Here is a 22,971-nt window from a genome sequence, read left to right on the forward strand (position 1 = left end):
TGTTTTCGTGTTAAATTATGTATAAGTATTAGAAATAAATTGGTTCTGACCAATAATTTTGCTAAAAACAAAACACTGTTTGCTGGCTTGAACTGACGCTATTTGGAATAATCATAAGTTATTGATATTTATTTTTTATCTGCTCATTTATAACTTTTAGCTGGAAGTTATGATAAGAGATATAAAAGAATAAAGTATGAAGAGATATATTTTACTAAAAGTTCATCATTTTAAAACTAGATATATAGACAGAACTTTTTGACCAAATAAGAAAAAATTAGAAAATAACAAAGAACTATTTGTATTTTGTTTTCCTCCCCCAAAAAATATATCTCACAAGAAAATATTGGAAATTTCATAACAGAAAATGACAGAAATATTAAATCAAGTGATATGATGATTTAAAAGCAGGATATATAGATAACTTTGCAGGATACCTGTTGTATACCGGTGAAAGTTAAAATGAAATTTTGCTGATGTTGTCACAGACACAATCTAGAGTTAAAGGTTGTACCACATGTTCTAGCTATATGCTGATGGATTGTGGACACATATAATGCACAGCAGAGCAATGCCTACTTGTTATTATAGTATCTGTGAAATATACCGCGGCTACTTGAATGGCAGAATGTTTATCATTCATTTGGATTATATGCCAGTGAAATAGGCAATGAACTTTCAAGCTCCCGGATGAATTGCGCATAATTAGATTACAAGAGTATGACATTGTTATAAACCACTGACAAAAGGGCCCAGATATAACTTGGACAACGATTACTTTGCATCAAGTTGAAGGGTAACCATTAAAGAAAAAGAAACACAGTATCAGGTACATGAACGTGTGGTACTAGAAGGAGCAGCTAGAAGTGCAATAATAGCTGATGCGTAGCTTCTAAGCAGGTGATACTTCCAATTTTTCATAATGCAGAGACTAGAGGAAACTAGAGTATTTCCTGCACGAGTATTTTATTACACTCTGTGTCCTCTTTAGAGAGTTAGTGTTTTTTATTGCATAAAATATCCCAGGATATGTTAATTTTCTCCAAGAGAGTAAAAAGAAATGTAATTAATACATGCAGGCTGTTATTAATTAAAGTAAGAAGTGTGGATGGAAATGTATCTGATGGTTGGTATGACTGTCCGTGATGTGTTATTCTGAAATACGGGTAACATGATTAAGAACATCTCAGTAAATTAAAAAGAACCAGGAAGCTAATTTCAGACAGCAGTTAGTTGTTGATCTGTGTATGGTAATGTGTGGTGAAGATTTTGATGATTTTATTGAACGAAAAAAAAAAAAAAACAATCAATTGGATGCATGCAAAATTGGTTAATATTGACTGCAGTGAATGGGATGTACATTTTCTGAGATGACATCTCGCGTAACAGTCAGAATTCAATATTTTGACAAGAAATGTAGTTTTCAAAGGATGTTACGTATGGTCTGATGCCAGAGCAGTAATCTCACAGTTTTTAGAGGAAAGTGTGCTTACATTTTTTACGATACACTAATTTGTTTGTCAGTCGTTACGTAAGGCTGCCGTATGATATAAGAGATGTCACAGTAAGTGAGAAGGAACAAAATTGTGAAGGTGGATATTGTATATATTAACAGGGGAGAATATTCTAATCATTTTCTGACACTGGAGACAATCATCTGTTCATTTCATGATGGTGATGACAATCATCTGGTCGTTTCATGATAGTGATGACAATCATCTGGTCGTTTCCTGATACTAGGAACAATCTTCTGGTCGTTTCCTGATACTAGGAACAATCTTCTGATCATTTCTTGATACTAAGAACAATTAGCTGATCATTTTCTGTAATGATCATTTGATAGAAAAAAAATCAATAACTGAAAGAAAGTGTTATTCCTTCCTTTCCGAACTATTGGTAAAAGTTTTATAGGGACATGTCTATGGAATATTGTGTTGTAGCTGCTAAATTATTATGAGTTAGAACAATCACGTCGTTGAAAACTAAAAGAAATGGCATGCCTTGCTTTCTGAAACGTCGTTGAAAACTAAAAGAAATGGCATGCCTTGCTTTCTGAAACGTCGTTGAAAACTAAAAGAAATGGCATGCCTTGCTTTCTGAAACGTCGTTGAAAACTAAAAGAAATGGCATGCCTTGCTTTCTGAACTTTGAGAAGAGGTTCGTTGTGAGATGTCGTTGTTCAGTTTCACAGTACATAATGTAAGTAGATGTAATGCTTAGAATATTACGTGTTGATATACCTCTAACTCGTTGCAATGAATTAGAAAACATTTGTGAGGTGAATGGGCTTTACGTACTTTACTTTCAAATTTATCAAGTAGTTTTTCATGGTATTATGTTTAAAAAAATGTTGTGTGATAGCCAAAAGTGGTCTTATTGGAGTGTCAACTATTTCATGCTAGTTGTAACGACTGAAACTTTTTGACAATGATAAAAGGGTCATAGCAAATAAACGTTAGCAATTAATCACTGAGGTGAACCCTAGGCAACAACCATTTCTTAAAGTTTCTTTAAAGGAATCATTCACAGGTACATGAGAGATATTTCCTCAGGCAATATATATATATATATATTTCACGCTTTTATTACACTATCTGAGACTCTTTTCTATCAAAAATGAAGATGCATAAGCATTCTTTGCAATGTAAAATTATACTATGTAATCCTTCTAAATATCTTGTTCTTTAAATGTTTTAAATTCTAATTCAATTCTGTTAATTGCCTCTATTGTTTTAACAGCGGATGACCACATACTTTTAGGCAACATTGATGAGCTTGAGAAATACCCATTGGTCGTAAACATTCTGTTAACAATACCATTTTGACTTTGGCCTCCATCTTGGAAGCTTACACTAGTTTATTTTTTTGAGATCATCAATGCGTTGTCGTGACGCCACCATTTGCAAAATTGTGATATTGTCCAGAATCAGTTAGAACCACTACTCAACAATTAGTCTTTCTGCAAATTTATGCATGCATAGCCAATATTATCACAATTAACTGATGCTTTAGAATCGAAGGAAGAAGTAACACTGACACCACCACTCTCTAGAGACTTACAAATCTAGAAAACACATAAGTAATTATGGTGAAGTCATTAGATTCAAATGCTAAAGAGAATCCAACAGAGCAACTAACAAGCATCCTATAGATTTATCTAGTTAGTATTGTGGGTGAAATTAATATACTAGCCAAACTTAGCATCACCAGTAATGACCTTAAGCTAAGCCAAACTGCATGCTCTGAAACAGCCTCTCAAACAGTGACTCCTTTACAGGTCAAAATTAGAGAGGAAATGAACAGGAGAACATGGATAATCCACATAAACACTACAGGAGAGCCATAGGTCTTCACTGAGTCTACATCAATATAAAAAGGAACCTGGCAAAAGTGGTGTAAAGCATTAGCTCCAATAAGTGGTCAATGGTTGTCATGGAGAGCATGCTATCAGAAATTATTTAACATTATTTTAGGTGACTTTGTTCTTATACAGCTGTAATTTTTTTTAAAATAGAAGAAAGTCTAGAAACGTTTTCTAAATACCTAACAGATATTTTAAAGAGTGTAATAATTTTATAATTTTGTAAAATATGATGAACTTTTGCATGTATTTGTGACATAAAAATCTTCTTAATGCTAATACAAGAAGTTCTTCAGAACGTATTGTTTTGTAAACCTTATACTGTATATGAAGATAAAGATAAAAATCCTGTCAATATTTAAAATTATACACTTATTCACGGACAATGAACAATATTACAGCTTCACAATATATACATACGTGTGTATTTGCATCTATGGATAAATTGTTGTGCCTGGTTGTTTGTAATTGAGAACAAAACTACACAATGGGCTATCTGTGCTCAGTTCTCCACGGGTGTTGAAATATGGTTTCTAACATTGTAACCCCTCAAACATACCGCTGTGTTACTGGGTGTAAATTATTATGTTAAAGTGTATTTTTGGCATATGTTTGAATTCTGTGATCACTGGCAAAAAAGTATATCTGTATTTTAAACGTTATAAAATGTTAAAAAGTTATGATTTGCTTGCCTGTCGAGTGTACATATTATGCCACGAAGAATGTTTCTCTACCACGGGGGCCTCCTGTTAGTAGAGCGGTAAGTCTACGCTGATGTGGCTTTGCTATAACAAAACACACACAATCTACCACAGAAATAAGATTACAGATTCGCAACTGGTTAATAGCTTTTGATTTTCTTGATATTTTCTTTGTTTTGAAACTTATAGTTGTGATTGACTGAGACAGCCTGATGCCAAACGAAAGTAGAAATGATAAAAGAAGTGTTATTTTCTTCCTTTAAGTTTAGAAATGTGAACATTTATTCAATGATTTGTTGGTTTCAAATGTTCTTGAAAACATTCATAATTAGGTAAATATAAAATATCTGCTCACCATTCAAAATATTTAATTCAGTGACAAAATTTAGAATTCACATTTTCATATTTTGTAACATTTAATTTGTGTAATGTGAAAAGATGATCCAACTTCTTCTTTTGCAGAACTATGAGGTCCCTCCCTAGTACAGCGGTAAATCTAAGGATTTACAATGCTAAAATTAGTTATTCGATTCCCTTCGGTGGTCTCAGCAGATAGCCTGGTGTGACTTTGCTATATGGAAACACACACGAACGCAGAACTATAGGAGTCTTGCAATGCACATATTGCGTTTTATAGAATGTTTCTACTGACTCATATTTCTTAGCAAGTATGAGAATTTCTTATTCTTTCGGTATGCGATTGTCCATGCCCTGTTTCTCACGTGATTATGATTCTTTGTTAGTGGCTGCAGTGTTTCAGCCTTTTGCCCTATCCCCTTTTATGGATCGAACCAATCACCAATAAATCTTAAGAGATGAAAATAGCCATAAGCAAATATTAACATTTCAACGTTACGTGCTTGAATAGCTATTTGTACTAAACACATAGATTACACTACAAGTTATGGGCTTATATATATTTGTTTAAAGTCTTTTTTTTTCATATACCTGATGTAAATCTGGTTTTGTTTTAAAGTTTACTACTGGGACTTTTATTTATTGAAAATACTTATGAAGTAAAACGCAACTAAGAGAAACAATTAGAAAGGTTAAGAAGATATTCGTTGATTGTTTTCTGGATAATCCAGGAAAATATTCTACGGAATAGAATTTTGTTTGTAAAAATACAAATAACATTTGCCACGAGTCACTTATTAGTAAGAACTTCCTGAGATCAGTTTAAATTGGCCCGGCAAGGTCAGGTGGGTTAAAACGTTCGATTCGTAATCTGAGGGTCGCGGATTCGAATCTCCGTCGCACCAAGCATGCTCGCCATTTCAGCCGTAGGGACGTTGTAATGTTTCAATCAGTCCCACTATTCGTTGGTAAAAGAGTAGCCCAAGAGTTGACGGTGGGTAGTGATGACTAGCTGCCTTCCTTCAGTCCTCAACTGCTAAATTTGCGACGGATAGAGCAGATAGCCCTCGTGTAGCTTTGCAAGAAATTCCAAAACAAAGACATCAGTTTAAATGAGTTGACTTATATGGTTCTGGAGAAGTGTGAAAACACAATTGATTGATGTTATCTCCACAATTGTTCAAAGCTTGGACGCTAAAATCAGGAGTTCGATTGGCCTCGGTGGGCTCATCAGATAGCTCTATGTGGCTTTGCTATAAGAAAACACACACACTCAAAGCTTGGTGAAGATATAGGGGCCACCGTGGGTAACATAAGAGGTCTGGTTTGAACACCAACACCCTGGTTTGTAGATAATCGATCTGGTTGTTTCACATATAGACGCACTCAAATACTTTTGTAAAATAACGATTTATAGAGGTTTACAAGGAGTAGGTTTGTTTATTTATTTTGAATTTCTATCAATGCTACAGAGGAATATCTTCGTTAGTTGTCCCTAACGTAGCAGCGAAAGAGAGAAAGGCATTTATCATTACCATCGCAAACTTTTAAGCTACCATTTTACCAACGAATAGGAGGATTGACCATAATATTATAAGGCCCCTACGGCTTAAAACGCAAGTGTGTTTGTAAGTTTCTTTCTTTTGAATTTTTCGCAAAGTTACACGAAGGCTACCTGCGTTAGCTGTCCCTAATTTAGCAGTGTAATACTAGAGGGGAGGCAGCTAATCATCACCACGTACCGCCAGCTCTTGGGCTACTCATTTACTAACGAATAGTGGGATTAATCGCAACATTATATATTGCTCCCACAGCTGAAAGGACGAGCATATTTGATGGCACGGGAATTTGAATCCGTGACCTACAGATTGCGAGTCAAGCGACCTAACACCTGATCATGCCAGGCCGGTAAGGAGTAGGAAGTTATTACCCCGAACGTGGTTAATGTGCATTATTAATGGGAAAACATTTTATAAGAATAAAGTGACTCCAGCCAACCAAGCAGAATAAAACTGATATGAAGTACAGTATGTTAAGTATAGCAGACAGTTAATGAAAAAGTCTTCGCACAGCTATGCAAAGGACAACATAACTTGATTTCAAGGATGAACTGGTCAAGTACACTCTGGTCTTTGTTCTGTAGTAATTAAACAACTGAATGAAAGTAGCCCACCTTTACTTTTATCTATTGTATCATGAAAGCCAATTGTAAATAATCTTATAGTTCGTATAATGTAAATAAAGTGAGCCACAGTTTTGATTCAAACAAAACAGATGTGATAATAAAAATATCAGTTTAGTACAGCACTTAACGTAATAAAGGAGTCCAAAGACAAGTGTACTTTTGGTGTTTCTTTCCAAATATAGTTAAAACACTTATATCTCTCCTCCCATCATAAGTATTCGGTAATTATAGGACTTGTCTCTGTTCCTCGAGTTGGACCGGAACTTCCTTGGGAAGCACTCGAGCATAACTAACTTTACACATCGGAGTTCTGCAGGAGTTTTTAGTTCACAAATATGTATGAGAAAAAAAAGAAAAGAAAAGGCTATTTTACAGGGCGTAGCCCAAACCGTTCCAAAAGTTGGCTGCGCTTATCAGCAACAAAAAATTATGAATCTGGTGAGAAACAAAGGTGTAAACATACAATATCAAGAAAGTTATACGACTGTATTAGCCCTCTCATGAGAAATTGAAAATCCGTTGGTTGGGAAATCAAAACTGTTTTGCTATTATATTTCGAATCACATTGTTCGTTATCAGTTTTCTAACATTCAAAATAACAATAACATGTACCAAGCTTCAGTCACAACATTATTTAAATATCACGTATTGGTACAGGCTCATGACGTAGGTGACATTTTCAGATACAAAGTTTTGGGTTTTAATCACTTCAAGTATTTCGGTCACATCTTTATAAAAAATTGTTTTTAGTTGATTATTGACTAACACTTAGTTATAGACTGAAACATCCAAAGATAATTGTTGGAATTGTGACTGGAAGATTGAAAATTAAATACTAATACTTAAGTACGTGGTAAACGTTATCTAACTTTAATGTCTTAATATAACATTTCAAAATCATAATATCGAAAACCAGAATTATTTAAATAACTTATACAAAACAAAAAGAGGGGAAAATAGTGGTAAAATGTAGCATTATTAAACATATATTTTTATTTGGTAAGTTGCTACCAGTCATCGATTTAATAGTGTAAATATAAAATAGATGTGTTCCTTTTTTGTGTTCGTCTCACAAGTAAAGCGGACTCGATGATGAAAAATATTCCCAAAATTTATATAATACACACGTTATATTCGATTTTAGTTCTGTTATTGTGCTCAGTACTAAGGACAGTCCATTTTACTGTGGGTACTGTTGGCCGGCTACTTTCCTTTTGAAAAGAAGTTTCATAAAAACACGTTCCTATGTTTTTGGACACAAAAGCTCTAATGAGGTCATTTCAGTTGGTATCCAATTTTGTTACAGCCATAAACTTTTCAGGAATACTAGCAAAAACAATATATAAAACCAATATATAAATTTTAATAACTCAATGAAATATTTGGTATCTTAAGTGAGGGACAGAAATTCATGTATAGCCACCTCTAATTCACAGCTACTAGAAAATGGAGGGCGACTATTCAAAAGCATCCAACGATCGCCAGATTAAAACCAAATAACATGATTAATTGTTAGTGTTATACAAGACCCATAGCAAAAAATAAAGAGTTTAATGGAATATTGCAATTCGAGCATCGGACCTTTTGATCTGCGGCAAGGCACTCTTTTCTCTTTCTTCTGAGGACAAAACGTCAACCATTTACTTTTTCCATGACAGTTGGTAAACTGGCGAGACGTATTTTAAGTAAATGTAGCAGTTCGTTAATAATATAGTACATTAATTACTATATAGGAACTTCCAAAGTATAATCAACTATTTTCTAGTTTGTGATCCCTCGGCGGAACAGCTGTAAGTTTACGGACTTACAATTTTAAGGTTCTGGCTAGTTTTAGCGCGATAGAAACAACGCAAACAGACTAATGTGTAGCTTTGTGCTATGAAGAACAGGAACATCTCATCCGTGAAGTCATATTATATTGAATACGTATATAATGAAAATAAATATAACAAATAATAATAACAAAAAACGTATGGTGAGTAATTAAAATCTAAGTATCGGGCATATAAGGAAAGAATTTACATGTAGAAATGAGTACATTATAAATTAATTGTATCCAGCAAGGTAAAAGAAACACATTAAAAGAGACAGATGGAGTTACGTTAAACCCTCCTCTTGAAATATAGTTACGCTAACATTTACAGTTGAACGAAAAAGAAAAGTACCTTCAGAACTAGTTTACCAGCAAGAGGGCTCGGCATAGCCAGGTAGTTAAGACGCTCGACTCGTAATCCGTGGGTCACGGGTTCGAATCCCCGTCACACCAAACATGCTCGTCCTTTCAGCCGTGTGGGCGTTATAATGTGACGGTTAAGTTAACTATTCGTTGGTAAATGAATAGTCCAAGAGTTAGCAATGGGTGGTGATGACTAACTGCCTCCCCTCTGGTCTTACACTGCTAAATTAGAGACGGCTAGCGCAAATAGCCCTTGTGTAGCTTTGCGTGAAATTCAAAACAAATCAAACTAGCAAAAGATTCGCCAGGAAAATTAAATTTATTTTTAAAATGTTCTTGTAGGCTAGTTTGTTTAGTTTATTTCCATTTGTAACCAGATTCCAGTTCTACTGGTTACACACTGCATTTTTTTGTAAAGACTCTCGACTCTCTAGTCATTTACTGAAGCAGAAGCTGGAAAAACAGATATTTTTGACCTTGCCAAATATTGGGAAGTATTTTACGTTTTGTGCTCTTGTCAGCATTATGTTAGTTTATTTCGTGATTGCGACAACAAAGTGTGAAAGAAATAGAACAGATCTCTTCTGAAGGAAACACCTATTGTACGTTGCATTCACGTTTCGTTTTGCTGCTTGGAGCAGTTCATTTTCAAGTGCGTTTGACTTCACGTCATTAAAAGTTCATTAAAAGCAAAGTATGTGTGTTTTGTGTGTTTTTCTTATAGCAAAGCCACAGCGGGCTATCTGCTCAGCCCACCGAGGGGAATCGAACCCCTGATTTTAGCGTTGTAAATCCGGAGACATACCGCTGTACTAGCGGGGGGCAAAAGCAAAGTACAAACCTACGGTGAGGCGAAACAAGGTGTTTTAGGTCCACTTAGTTTGATTAGCATCTAGTGCAATTCCGCGGTCGTTGGAGGTTTCACTTATATTACCAAATGACCGAATTGTATTTAAATCTACATTAACTAGTGAAACTAACAGTGTGTAAAAAAATATTCTAAATAATTATGTCTATATATCATGTTAAAACGAGGGCATTTTATTTAAATATATCTAAATAGCGACCTCCTTTTAAAGATTTTGATTGGAGAAAATTTTCCAGTTTTAAGATGACATAAAAAGATCGAAACGTTTTTCTGTAGTTTATTTTAATAAAAGTTTTAATACTCATATCAGTTGTCTTAATAATACATTTTTACTTCAAGTGAGTTTTTCGTCATCTTGCAAACGATTATTTATACATTATTCGATGGTATTTGTTGTTTCACTCCTGTTGATATGTAACGATACTTAGAAACTTTGTTTCATGTATTAATTTTTGTTGCTTACCTAATGTTACCAAGCAGTTCATATTTATTTCATATATAATGATTTTACCACATTTGAAGTTCGTTAAAGCTTTTGTACAAAAAGAAAATTAGCTATTTTTAATAGTTAGATTTAACAATGGATTTTTGATATTAGAAAATACGTCATTGTTTAATGCGAGTGATTTACGTCGTTTCGCCTCGTTATTCGCAACTTCTGCCTGTAGATATTCAAATCGTTAAACGTATTATATTGTAAATAGAATGGCATACTGTGAATATTGACATTCAACTTCGAATGATTAAACGTTATTGGTTATATGGTTCAAACTTCATTAGCAAAAAACGCATCACAAGGTTGGAACCTAAACATTTAAAAAGAAAAACGTTTCTGTTCTGGTTTCATTAGTCAGTTGTCCTGTCCAACTAGAATGTTAGTATCAAGCAAATAGGTATGAATCGTGACTCATGGTCGTTCATATTGTTTCCTGTGATTTTCTTACCCACGTAATAGCGCGAGACACATTATTATAATTATAAAAGTTATCTCAGTAGATGTAAATAATCTGACGTAATCTTGAAAACGTTTGTTATTTTATTCAATATTTATTTTCAAGGGATATTCTTTTTTCATGTACGTGTAGTGAATGGGGTGGGGAGAGGTTAACTAATTTGTTACATGCAGTAAAGTGGAAAATCTGAGAGCTCATTTCAAGAATGAAATAATAAAACTGTGTGTTAAATAATGCAATGTCTTTGAATGTCTATTATATTATACTGGTGTTAAACTTCTTTTAAAAACGATGCTCCAATAACTTCTCTGAATTAAAAGCGACAGTTTATATTCTCTATAGTTTCAGTCACTTGCTTCCTTCTTTCAGTAAGGAACAAAGATACTTATTCTGTCTAACATTGAACAGCATGTAAGACAAACTTTCATTTCATTTCATATCTTTTAATTTCATGACGAAAGTAAGTGGTTAATTCACGCTATTCAGGGACTAACGTATGAAGTAAAGGGATACAGGTAGTAAACTTACATTTACATGTAATCACTTTGTCTTTTCTAACAAAATCCCATATTATGTTAGTAAAGAACGTGATATGTTACTGAAAATGTACGTATATAAGTTGTTTGTAGATAAGTTAGCTGGATGGTGTTGTTATGAAATCTTACAATGTAATTTGTCGCTATTTTGCATTGCCTTGAATTACAGACGAAAATAATCTGATACGCAGCTCCATTTGTATTGGTTAAGACTACATTTCGTTTCATACTTCTATGCTTCTGTAGATATATGTTTTAGAGAAATGAATTTCATGTTGAATATTTTACCTGATATATCTACCTCGTTCTTCACGAAAGAAGATATATGTATATCAATGTCTAATGTTTTGATGGCAACTGTGAGGTTGTTGTTCGCATGTGTTGGTACAAAGTATTTTGAACATGGATTTATCATAAAGACGTTTAGAAGGGGCTGTGTTACATATTATTGGTGTTTTTGTGATAAAATATGTCGTGTGGAATTTTTGTGCGAATATAATCACATCCTCTTAAATGAAATATATTGTGTCGTCAGGTGGTGTGAACGTAATAATCTCCCTTTACACAAATTAATTCTACAAATTGCCATATCCACTTGCAGGTTAACTGTAAGAGTAATATCCTTAGCATCATCGTAACCATTACAACGTTGTGAATGATCAGAGACTACGTATTTCAGTACTCTGTAAATTGAATGGTTCCATTTTGTTCCATACTTTACTGACCGGAAAGAACCGTACTGTGAAAGTACGTATTAGTTAGTGTAAATACTTCATACCTTTACTGGAATTACTAAACAACATTCACCTAGCTGTAGCCGTTTGTACACTTAGACACCTATACTCGTAACCATTTCGATACGATACGGTTCTTAAACCGACAGTACATCAATTTTGTGTTGTGAGATAAGATGGAATATAATGAAACACTTTTTTCTTATTTGCGAACAAAAGCACAAAATAGGAATTAGTTTAATAAAATTATGTGTGTGTGTTTTCTTATAGCAAAGCCACAGCAAGCTATCTGCTAAACCCACCGGGGGGAATCGAACCTCTGATGTTAGCGTTGTAAATGCGTAGAGCTTACGAGTGTGTGACTAATGTTCATGGTGTGTAAATTTTGACAAATGAGAATACGGCTTAAAACGTTTTCCGAATTTGGGCAAGTTACAGTCGTTTTATTATCATATCTATCCCAATATGTCTTGATTTATAAAGTTTTTAAATTTTTTTCAAGTTTGATTAGTTTCATGTTTCCTGCGTAAGAAAAAAAAACTACTTTGATACGATCTCGTTGTGAATGCTAAATTTCATGTTCTAATATAAAATAACTGTTTTATCACAACCGTAAGCTGGACGTGACCAAAACATCAGTCTGCCCGATTGAGGGCAAGAACGTTAAAAAATATACAAAACTTGCGTTCTCAAGATAGTCGGTATAGATATTAAAACTTTAATTAAAATAAAGAAGATAACAACGTTTCTATCTTCTTAGGTTATCTTTAGTTTTTTTGTTAACCTAAAGCTGACCTAAGAAGGTCAAAACATTGTTCTGTACATTGTTTTAATTAAAGTTTTTATACCAATACCAACTCTCTTGAGAATACATTTTTATTTCAACTGGGTTTCTCGTCATCACGAAAAGCTTCCGTTCCTTCAATTGTGGGGTGGTACAATAATGACACTCAATCCTGCTTATTGGATAAAGAATAGACAGAGATGAGACAACGGGCACTAATGATTGGTTTCCTTTCTTTAGTCAGCAGCTATAATTTGCAGAATGCTATGCATGAGCTTATGAGTTCTACGATATGGCCTTTTTGACAAATTTTCATGTTATTAAACGTTTTAATGTTTGGCTGGGAAATTGTAGTCAGTTTAAGAATGAAGAAACTCGTGGGAGGAAAAATCGTTGGTAATTTATTTTTGTTTTATTTTTAATTTTTCAGATCATCCGTTGTGAAACACCCACCGATATACCCTTTCTTCCTTGTTTTAGTATTACAATGTTGGCGTTCTGAAACTTCGATAATTTAGTTTCTTCTGACATTACGTTTGCCATAAATTTGGTTTCAAATGTATACATATCACAAATCATATGGAATAAGTTGGTTTTTTTTTTCATAATAATTACATAGTAAGAGAACACTCAAGAAAAGGTATTCTTCTTGGGTTAATGGCCGAAAACATCGCTAACAGTGACTATACACAAGAGACAATTTAGGGAAGACTGCTCATAGAAGTATTTTATGGTTCACCTGTTTCTTATAATTAAAATTAATCATTAGTAACTGCATTTATGATTGTGGAATTTTAGTATCTTTTCTTATTGAAGTTATTATATGACAGTAATATTTATACATGCAAAGGTTAATATTTATAACGTTTGAAACACACCTTCTGATATAAGACGTTCTCGTATTTCCCAAGCAAAAATAGTTGAATTTTCCATCTTATATTGGTCGATTTTTGTGACAACTTCAGATGTCGCAACTTTCGGCTTACTTTCTCCTGTATTCCTGTTACGTAAAGATTCTAATTCGTAGAATTTCTCTGTAAGAAAATATATTAGTTATAGATGACATAAACTAGAATTTATTTTTTATACGTTCTCACTTACAAATTATTTTAATATAAAAACAAAAGCAGCCTTAAAACTAGAAAGTGAGGAAGTTTTCTGTTTGCTGTACATAAAAAAATCATTATACATTTGAATCTTATCATTCTATGAAATGCATTTAAGGTGACAGGTCATTCATTCTTCTGACATGCTCTCCAGTGGCACAGCGGAATGTCTGCGGATTCACACCGGAAAAAGTCGGGTTTTGATACCCTTGGTGGGCAGATTTGTTTGTTTGTTTGTTTGGGAATTTCACACAAAGCTACTCGAGGGCTATCTGTGCTAGCCGTCCCTAATTTAGCAGTGTAAGACTAGAGGGAAGGCAGCTAGTCATCACCACCCACCGCCAACTCTTGGGCTACTCTTTTACCAACGAATAGTGGGATTGACCGTCACATTATACACCCCAACGGCTGGGAGGGCGAGCATGTTTAGCGCGACGCGGGCGCGAACCCGCGACCCTCGGATTTCGAGTCGCACGCCTTACGCGCTAGACCATGCCGGGCCTCTGGTGGGCAGAACACAGATTGTATAGTTTTATGCTCAATTCTAAACATACAAAATCTTCTGACGTAACTATCTTGAATGTATAAACGATAAAAACACAACATTTAATATTTGTTTCAGTAAATTGATTCTTATAAACATCTTAAATTGCGAACAATATAGTTGTTACAAAGGTTAATATACGCCACAGTTGATTAACTGTTATAGAGAACTTAAATTGCTAACAATATACCTGTTAACACTGATAGCAGGTCAAGCTAATCAAAACAAAATAATCTACGTCTTACAGAAAGCCGGTACATCAAAATAAAGTTCAACTACGTTATGGATGTGACATCGAAAAAAACAGGAACACTTACAAGAAACAAACAAACAAAACAATAATCTGGTAATTTGGTTATAAAAACAATGTTTTATTTGCCTATTTTTAGACTTATAGAAGCAAATGTTGTTTGAAACATTTTAGGAATTGTGCTATGTCAGCTCTGAAATTTGAAGGAATAATTTAATTGCTTGAACTAAAGTCAAAATAACTTTAGAAAAGATAAAGTGAATATTTAACCCTAAATATGTGGTGTATTTGTTTGTACATCTTAGACAAACGATCGATTATTTTCTTGTTCTTGAGCACAGAACTGCAGAATGGGCTATTTTTGTTGTGCCCGTCTCGGGGATTTATCTTTTCAGTAACTCAACGGCAAGTCTACAGATGTACGATACTAAAAATTGGGCTTAGATATCCGTTGTGGGCAGAGCATTGAGAGCCCATTGTGTCAAACAAATTTTATCTCAAGATTGGTTTTATAAGCCTTCAATTTTTCTGTTAAGTAACCGGAAGACAGATAAAAATCTAGTAACTTAAAAATGATTGCATATTATAACATATATTTTGACAAAAATCTTAGTTGGTGTAATAAGTATTTTTTGTAAATCGAATAAAAAATACCCGCTTTTTTATGTATATATAATTTAATTGTAAACTAAATTAGATCCATTACATATAAATCGTAAACTGTCTCCATTAAACCTGCAGAGCATTAAAATAATTCGACAATAAAATATTAGCTATATATATATATATGTAAGAAGCGAGTGAAACACAATATATCCAACGAAAATAAAGTACATGACAGAGAAATTGTGTGTTTGTTTGTTTTAATTTCGCGCAAAGCTGCACGAGAGTTATCTGCGCTAGCAATCCCAAAGTTAGCACTGTAAAACTAGAGAGAAGACAGTTAGTCATCACAACTCACTCGTAGGCTATTCTTTTACCAACGAATAGTGGGATTAAACGTCACATTATAACACTCGCAAGGATGAAAGGATTAGCATGTTTGGTATGACGAGGATTGAAACCCGCTTCCCCTCAAATTAGGAGTCGATCGCTTTAACCACCTGGCCATTCCGGGCCGACAGAAAAAGAAACTTAAAACTACATAAACTTCTTATATCCATGAAAAACTTACCTAGAACTTTAGAGATTACATTTTGTGATGTCAAATGATGATTGATAGGGTTAAAAGATCCAACACTGTAAGACTGCATGCAGTTGGGTGGAAGATTTGGGACCACGCTACTTCGAGAATTGTTGTAAGCAGGATTGATGTGACCTAGAAAACACAAGTCTTTTGTTTTTAACTCTCACCTTCTTGGAATAAAACATAAAGACTACTGCTAAAATGCTTTCTGACTTATTTACAATGTCAAATTTCACGATGGGACAGCGGTAAGTCTGCGGACTTGCAATGCTAAAATTCAGTGTTCCATTCCTCGCTATTGGCATAGCAGAATACTTAGTATACCTTTGTTTTAAAAAATAAACTATAATGCCTAAAAGCCTAGTCGTTCAAATATTAATATTTTATGCTATTCGAGAGGAATTCCGTATTTTCATTACGAAAGTTAAGTTACGAGCATAATATACAAAGCTCATAGTATTTCAGTTGTTTGATCACTCTTCGTTCCAAATCCACTAATTATTTTATTTTTGCGTTACCAAATTGATAAATATGCATTTTTATTACCTTGTGGTAATAACTCAACGTTTAAAGTACTTGTGAATGCTAGCAAAGTTTATTTAAATAATATAATAATAAAAATAAATAAACAATATTGTGTTACAAATCTTACACTAAAATTGTAATATTTAAAAGATCTTAAAAATACATAATGATTACAATTCAGTTTGTTCGTCGGTTTCACACCATAATTTATTATACATAAAATATATGTACAGTTACGACAGAAAGTGTTCGCACCCCTGCGTCGTGAGTAGTTTTTTCCTCATAACTTAAAAACTATCACTACTAGGATAATGAAAGTATGGTATATTATAAATATTATATTAACACACATCTACTTAAATGTTTATATCAATTGGACGAAAAATAAACTGTTTATAAACAAATAACCAAACATAAGATGGACAGAAAGTGTTCGTGCGTCTACTTTAATGGTCAGTTGTGTAGCCTTTCAGGTGAATTACTTGGCTAAATCTCTCCTCATAGTCCTCCATGATCGTTTGACAGTACTCGACTGGTATTTTCTATCATTCTTCTTTAGAGAGGCCTCCAACTCTTGCAAGTTTTTTCGGATGACGTTGATGGACCCTGGTCTTCAAATCTTGCCAAACGTTTTCAATTGGGTTGAGATCGGATGACTGCGATGGTCACTCCAGAATGCTTATATGGTTCCTCTGCAACCAGAATTGCACATATTTCGATGTTTGCTTAGGGTCATTGTCGTGATGGAAGATCCAACGACGCCCAAGCCGCAAGTTCCGGGTATCATTCTTGATATAAGTGCCTAATATATCAACGTACTCTTCTTTTTTCATGATTCCGTTGACGCGGTGTTGGCTGCCTACACCGGAAGAGCTGAAGGAACCCCATAGCATGATCGAGCACCTCCGTGTTTAACTGTAGAGACAGTGTTCTTTGGAAGATTTCGTTCCCTCTTCTTACGGAAAATATTGTGAACATCATTGTGGCCGAAAAGCTCGATTTTAGTCTTGTCTGATCAAATAATACTCTTCCAATAGGTAAAGGGTTTATCTACATGCTTTCTTGCATACCTCAATCGTGCTTCTAAATGAACAGGCTTTAAATATGGAGTTCTACGAGGACGGCATGCTTTGAACCCAGAAGAGCGTAACATGTTCATAACTGTAGAGGTGCTTGCTTCAACCCCAGTTTCCCTTACCAGTTTCTGTTGAATGAGGGTTCCTACTAACTTCTCTGAGAACCTACCTCTTTGTTCTTTCTGAAATTTTGGTGGGGCGTCCGGAAAAAGGGAGGTTAGCAGTTGATCTTGTAAGCTTAAACTTGGCAATTATGCTTTTAACAGTAGATTTCGGCACATTAAGTTGTGTAGCAATACCGGAAAAAGACATAAAAATGATTGTATTTTACAATAATTCGGTTTTTAAAATCACTGGACAGTTATTTTCTGTTTGACATTACGACCAAGCAGATAATGACGTAGACGGCGTTAAATTGCCGAAAGTAAATGTTTTGCTGGCTAAATTACAATAATTAAGAAGAAAGTGTCTAGTTCTGGAATGGTATAATGTAGTTTATTCTTCAAACTAAACAAAATTTTTACGGGAATATCAGTTTTTTAACACGTTCTGAACTGTACGAACACTTTCTGCTCCTCCTATTTTTGGTATTTTTTTATAAACAGTTTATTTGTCATTTAATTTATATAAAAATTTATGTAGCTGTTAGTTATTATAATATTTATAATATACCATACGTCTATTAGCCTAATCGTGATACCTTTTTAGTTATGAGCAAAAAACTATTCGGGACGCAGGGGTACGAACACTTTCTGTCGTAACTGTGTAACCATTAGACCACTACCATGTCGCTTGTATTCCAGCTATCACGATTTTTTGTAAAAATAGAAAGGCCTCATTGAAAACAAATATAGTAGGTATAGTGTTGCTGACGTATATAACACATTCTCCTTTGCTTTCAATAACAGAACCTCAGATCAATATTTTGCTTATGTCAATTAAAATCCAGAATTACAAGAAGAAGGGAATCCAGTCGCAAGACTTTGAACATTAAATATTTTCTTGTAATTAACAATTTGATTGTGGTATACGTTTTACCTTCATTAATTCTCCATTTAATAATGCTAGATCAATGATCCAATGGTTAGCGTGACACAGTGTCTCAAACAAACAAAGAATTTAATACAAATTATGATTCTTGATGACACACTAGCGCTACGCTATCATATCCTGGGCTCCAAGAATGGAAGACAATGTGCAGTAGCATTAGATGAAACAGCTCTTGGAACTTTGAGAATAACAAGAAACGAAGAAAATATGGAAGATGTATGATAACAGTGGCTATTTTTCTGACAAACATCTAAAAACAAGGGTAGTGGTCCATGACATACAATAGATAGAAAATTATCTTGATGAAATGTAAGATATTGTATGGTGATTCTGAACCATTTTTATTAACAAATGCAATATTTCAAATGCAAAGAAAGTGTCTGCGCTATGCTAAAAACAAAAACAAAATTAGTATAAAAAGCAAGCACACTGTCTCTTCAAACATGATTTTGCTTATCTTATACGTTCTTCAGAAGATAACCATCAAATCAGTAAGCCATTAGGTTGCGTGAAAGATTATGGCTGTCACACAAACGGTTTTACTCCAACAGATTGGTCAAAGAGATGATGATAATGGAGTATACTTGAGCCCCTTACGAATAGCAACTAATGACTGAAGTTGGTAATAATCAAAGTGAAGAGAAAATGGGTCAAAAATTGTATAAAATTTTATTCTGCAATTGCATAAAAAGCATACAGTAAAATAACATAAACTGGAAAGGCCAAGATGATCGTAAATACGTGATTGAAACACCCTCAATTCAACAAAAATTGTATTTTTTAAACGAAAACCAGAAAGGAAATAGTTGACCAGAATAGCCACAATATTTTAGGTGGATAAGGCACTCGACTCGTAATCAATCGTAGCCCTCGTATAGCTTTGCGTGAAATTCAAAACAAACAAATAAACAATTAGAAGGCCACGCGCAACGAAGACGTTTCTCGTTTAAGACCGATTTCACCTGTTTAATGATTAAATATTATTATATGTGTATAAATTCAACACAGATACTGACTTTATATCAACTGTAGTCTGACTAATTTGTTAACGTATGAGTAAAAGATGCTAGTAACATAATTTTTAATCTATACTTAAAAACATAATGAATAAAATACACTTTTGTTATACATTAGTTGCATAAAGCAAGTTTTATAATATATGTAAACTAGAGTCATATATCAGATTTGTCTAGGAAAACAAATATTTTGAGACCTCTTATTCTAATAACTAAATATTCACTTGCCTATAGGCCTAGCACGAGCAGGTGGTAAAAGCTCTCAAATCCCAGTCGCACCAAACATGCTTGCTCTTTCAGCCGTAGGAGTGTTATAAAGTTCGATCAATCCCACTACTCGTTGGTAAAAAGTAGCCCATAAGTTGGCAGTGAGTGGTGATGACTAACTGCCTTCTCCCTAGTCTTACACTGCTAAATCAGAGACGGCTAGCGCAGGTAGCTCTCGTGTAGCTTTGCGCAAAATTAAAACAAAACCAAACCCTTATACTTAATGATATTGACAAACGTAAGTATAAGAATCAAACTGGGAGATAAAAAAAATCCAGAAAGAAAGCTCTAACAAATCGTACTTCAGTAACGGGAAGCAAAATGCGACAAATTGTAACACGTGAAATTCCAGAAACACACAAAAATTAGTGGCAAAGCCGTACAATATGCTCCGGGCAAATGTACGAAACCTACAGAAACGAAACGACTGGAAAATGGGTTCACCAATATGAGGCTTCTCAGTCATATCCTCCGTTCTAGTACGCGTGCCTTTAAGCAAGTATTCTCACACTCGAAGACATATCGGTAAAAAGAAAGACTGGTGAAACGGTAAGAGAAAGCAGTCATGAAGACATGAATAAAAGAATGGCAAGCTTTGAACAAGTCAACCATACGACAAAGACGTTTTTAAACTGTACAGTAGCACTACTGTCAAGATGCACGATCGTCAGATAGATTACGACCAGTTTCGTTGTTTTTATTACATTTCGCGCAAAGCTACACGAACGCAATCTAAGCTACCCGTCCATAATTTAGCAATGTAAGACTAGAGGGACGACAGCTAGTTATCACCACCCACCGTCAACTCTTGGGCTGCTCTTTAACAACGAATAGTGGGATACACCGTACATTATAACGCTCACACAGATGAAAGAACAAGCATATTTGGTGTAACATGGATTCTAACCCACGAGTTTACGACCATATGTCTGTATGGATTGCAAAGAGTAGTGAGGTTTCAAAATCGTTTTAATATAGCATATTAAATACACTATATAAATTACAAGTTCTAAAATTGTATTATTCCAGGAAGTATAGTCGTGACGCATTTTTCATATTGAATTAATAATTATTTTCATTTTCATATGTGCGAGAAAAAAAATATACAACTAGATATCTCAAACATTTATTAACTTTTTACATATTCTAAACATACTTGAAGCTTCTGAAAACAGTTTGTTAAAAAAAAACAAACAAACCTCACCATTCAATCATTTATTGGTGTTAGTTATTGATTTCTCTACTTAAAAAAATAATTTCAGTAATAAGTTGTAGGGAGATTTTAATTTGTTCATAGGGATCTAAATATAATTAATCATAACAGATAATTAAAATACAAAAATCCTCACGTCCTTTCAATTGGTAGAGACCTGAATTAATAAACATTAATAGTTCATGCACGCTAATTTGTTCGATCTTATACAAAAACTGAAAAAAGTTAAACAATGTTTTTGGTAGAAAAATGAAACTAAAATATAATCTTCTATGATTTGTACAGTTTTTGTGAATATTGTAATATTTATTTGAGAGTATATTTTTAAAAACTCAGAATAGCTACTTGCCTAATATATTTAGCATTAAATATTGGCAAAATATTATAATGTACAAAACATTTTTTGAAAAATATCCACTTCTATATGAGGTTTGGTTTGTTTTGCATTTCGCGCAAAGCTATTCGAGGACTATCTGCGCTAGCCGTCCCTAATTTTGGAGTGTAAGACTAAAGGGAAGGCAGCTAGTCATCACCACCCTTAGAATACTCTTTTACCAACAAATAGTGGGATTGATCGTTATGTTATAATGATCCAACTGCTGAAAGAGCAAGTATGTTTAATGCGACGGGGATTCGAACCTGCGACCCTCAAATTATGAGTCGAACGCCTTAACTCACATGGCCAAAATTGTTTTAGTGTGGCTTCTCTTGTAATTTGGTGTAGATGTAATTTAACTTTGGCTAATAAGAGTAATGTTTCATTTGTTTATTGGATTTTGCGGAAAGCTATTGGAGAGTTATTTATTTATGTTAGATGTTCTTAAATTCGCAGTGACAGGCTAGAGGGAAGACAGCTAATGAACATCACTCACTGCCAACAGCTGGAATACACTTTACTAAATAAAATAGACTGCAGCATTATATCGTTCCGACGGCTGAAAGAACAAACATACTGGAAAACGTAATTCGAAACCGTAACTCGCAGATTGCGAGTCGTCAATCACACTAAATAAGAAGCCATGTAAGACCTGTGTGTTTAATTTGATAACTAATTCTCACGTAATAATTGATTTTAAATGCGTGAAATAAAAGAACAACATATCGTTCAGTCCTCTCTAAAAAACGGTAAGCCTCCGGATTTACAAAGCTAAAATCAGGGGTTCGATTACCCTCGCTGGGCTCAGCAGATAGCCCGATGTGGCTTTGTAAAAAGAAAAACACACACTCACACCTCTCTGAAACGCATATTTTCGCATACAGTTTCAGTCATATAAATCATATTTTACACGTTTAAAATTAGTTTGAAAATAATTTATTTTTTCAGTAAATGTACATTTAATTATTACCTAGTGTTTATATTTTAATATTTCACCCAATATTGTGATTTTTTCACAGTTTGAGCTAATAAGTTGAAAATTAAAAGAACTTAAAGTTTGTATAAACTGGATTTTTTCATAACAGAATTCCGTATCAATCGCTATTAGATCATCATTTAATATTTACATACAGTCTACACTGTCTCAACTATTTTAATTACATTCTCATGTTTGACAAATTCCTTTAATTCAGTTAGACAATCGATCGATGTTGCTTTTCAAGGTTAAGGCGGAAAAGTCTTATAATTCTGAACATGCTTAAAACACCTCACGTAACTCTGTTACTCCCCGCCTAAATATTTGTAAACGAAAGATAAAATAATGTTTTGAAATACACGTTTCAAGGGTGGAAACCTCAATTAACTCTATCTCATCCGATAAGTGTAGCAATGATTTTCACAGTTAGCCATGGCCTTATTACAAGCTTCTATTCACAGAGTCAAACTAATTACCTCCACATGTATAATACGTTTGAATTTCCTAATGGACGTAGTCTGAAGTTTCAAGGATTTAGATTATTACGTTTGCCGAGAAACAATGTAATCATTCTTAATACTCAAGGACAATAATGAATGGCAACATAGCTTCCGCCAGAATATTTTGAAATATTAGAACCTCAGATTAATAAACATCGAAAACACACTTTGTACACTTATCCGGTTTATATCGTGACATACTAATAAGTCATCATGCTTAACCAGCATATC

At 34.0% G+C, this 22,971-nt stretch overlaps 1 protein-coding gene across 4 annotated transcripts in view; it reads right to left on the minus strand.

The window, feature by feature from the left end:
- LOC143233204 (paired box protein Pax-6-like) overlaps positions 1-22,971 on the minus strand; it is a 40,367-nt gene that overhangs the window by 8,031 nt on the left and 9,365 nt on the right. For all 4 annotated transcript variants that reach the window (XM_076469177.1, XM_076469179.1, XM_076469178.1 and 1 more), the window contains 2 exons: positions 15,730-15,873; positions 13,534-13,689 (listed from right to left, as the gene is read on the minus strand). In XM_076469177.1, the coding sequence (XP_076325292.1) occupies positions 13,534-13,689; positions 15,730-15,873 (300 nt within the window). The remainder of the gene's footprint in view (positions 1-13,533; positions 13,690-15,729; positions 15,874-22,971) is intronic.

This window comes from Tachypleus tridentatus, chromosome 12, assembly GCF_004210375.1.
Source record: "Tachypleus tridentatus isolate NWPU-2018 chromosome 12, ASM421037v1, whole genome shotgun sequence".
In the NCBI taxonomy this organism is placed as follows: domain Eukaryota; kingdom Metazoa; phylum Arthropoda; class Merostomata; order Xiphosura; family Limulidae; genus Tachypleus; species Tachypleus tridentatus.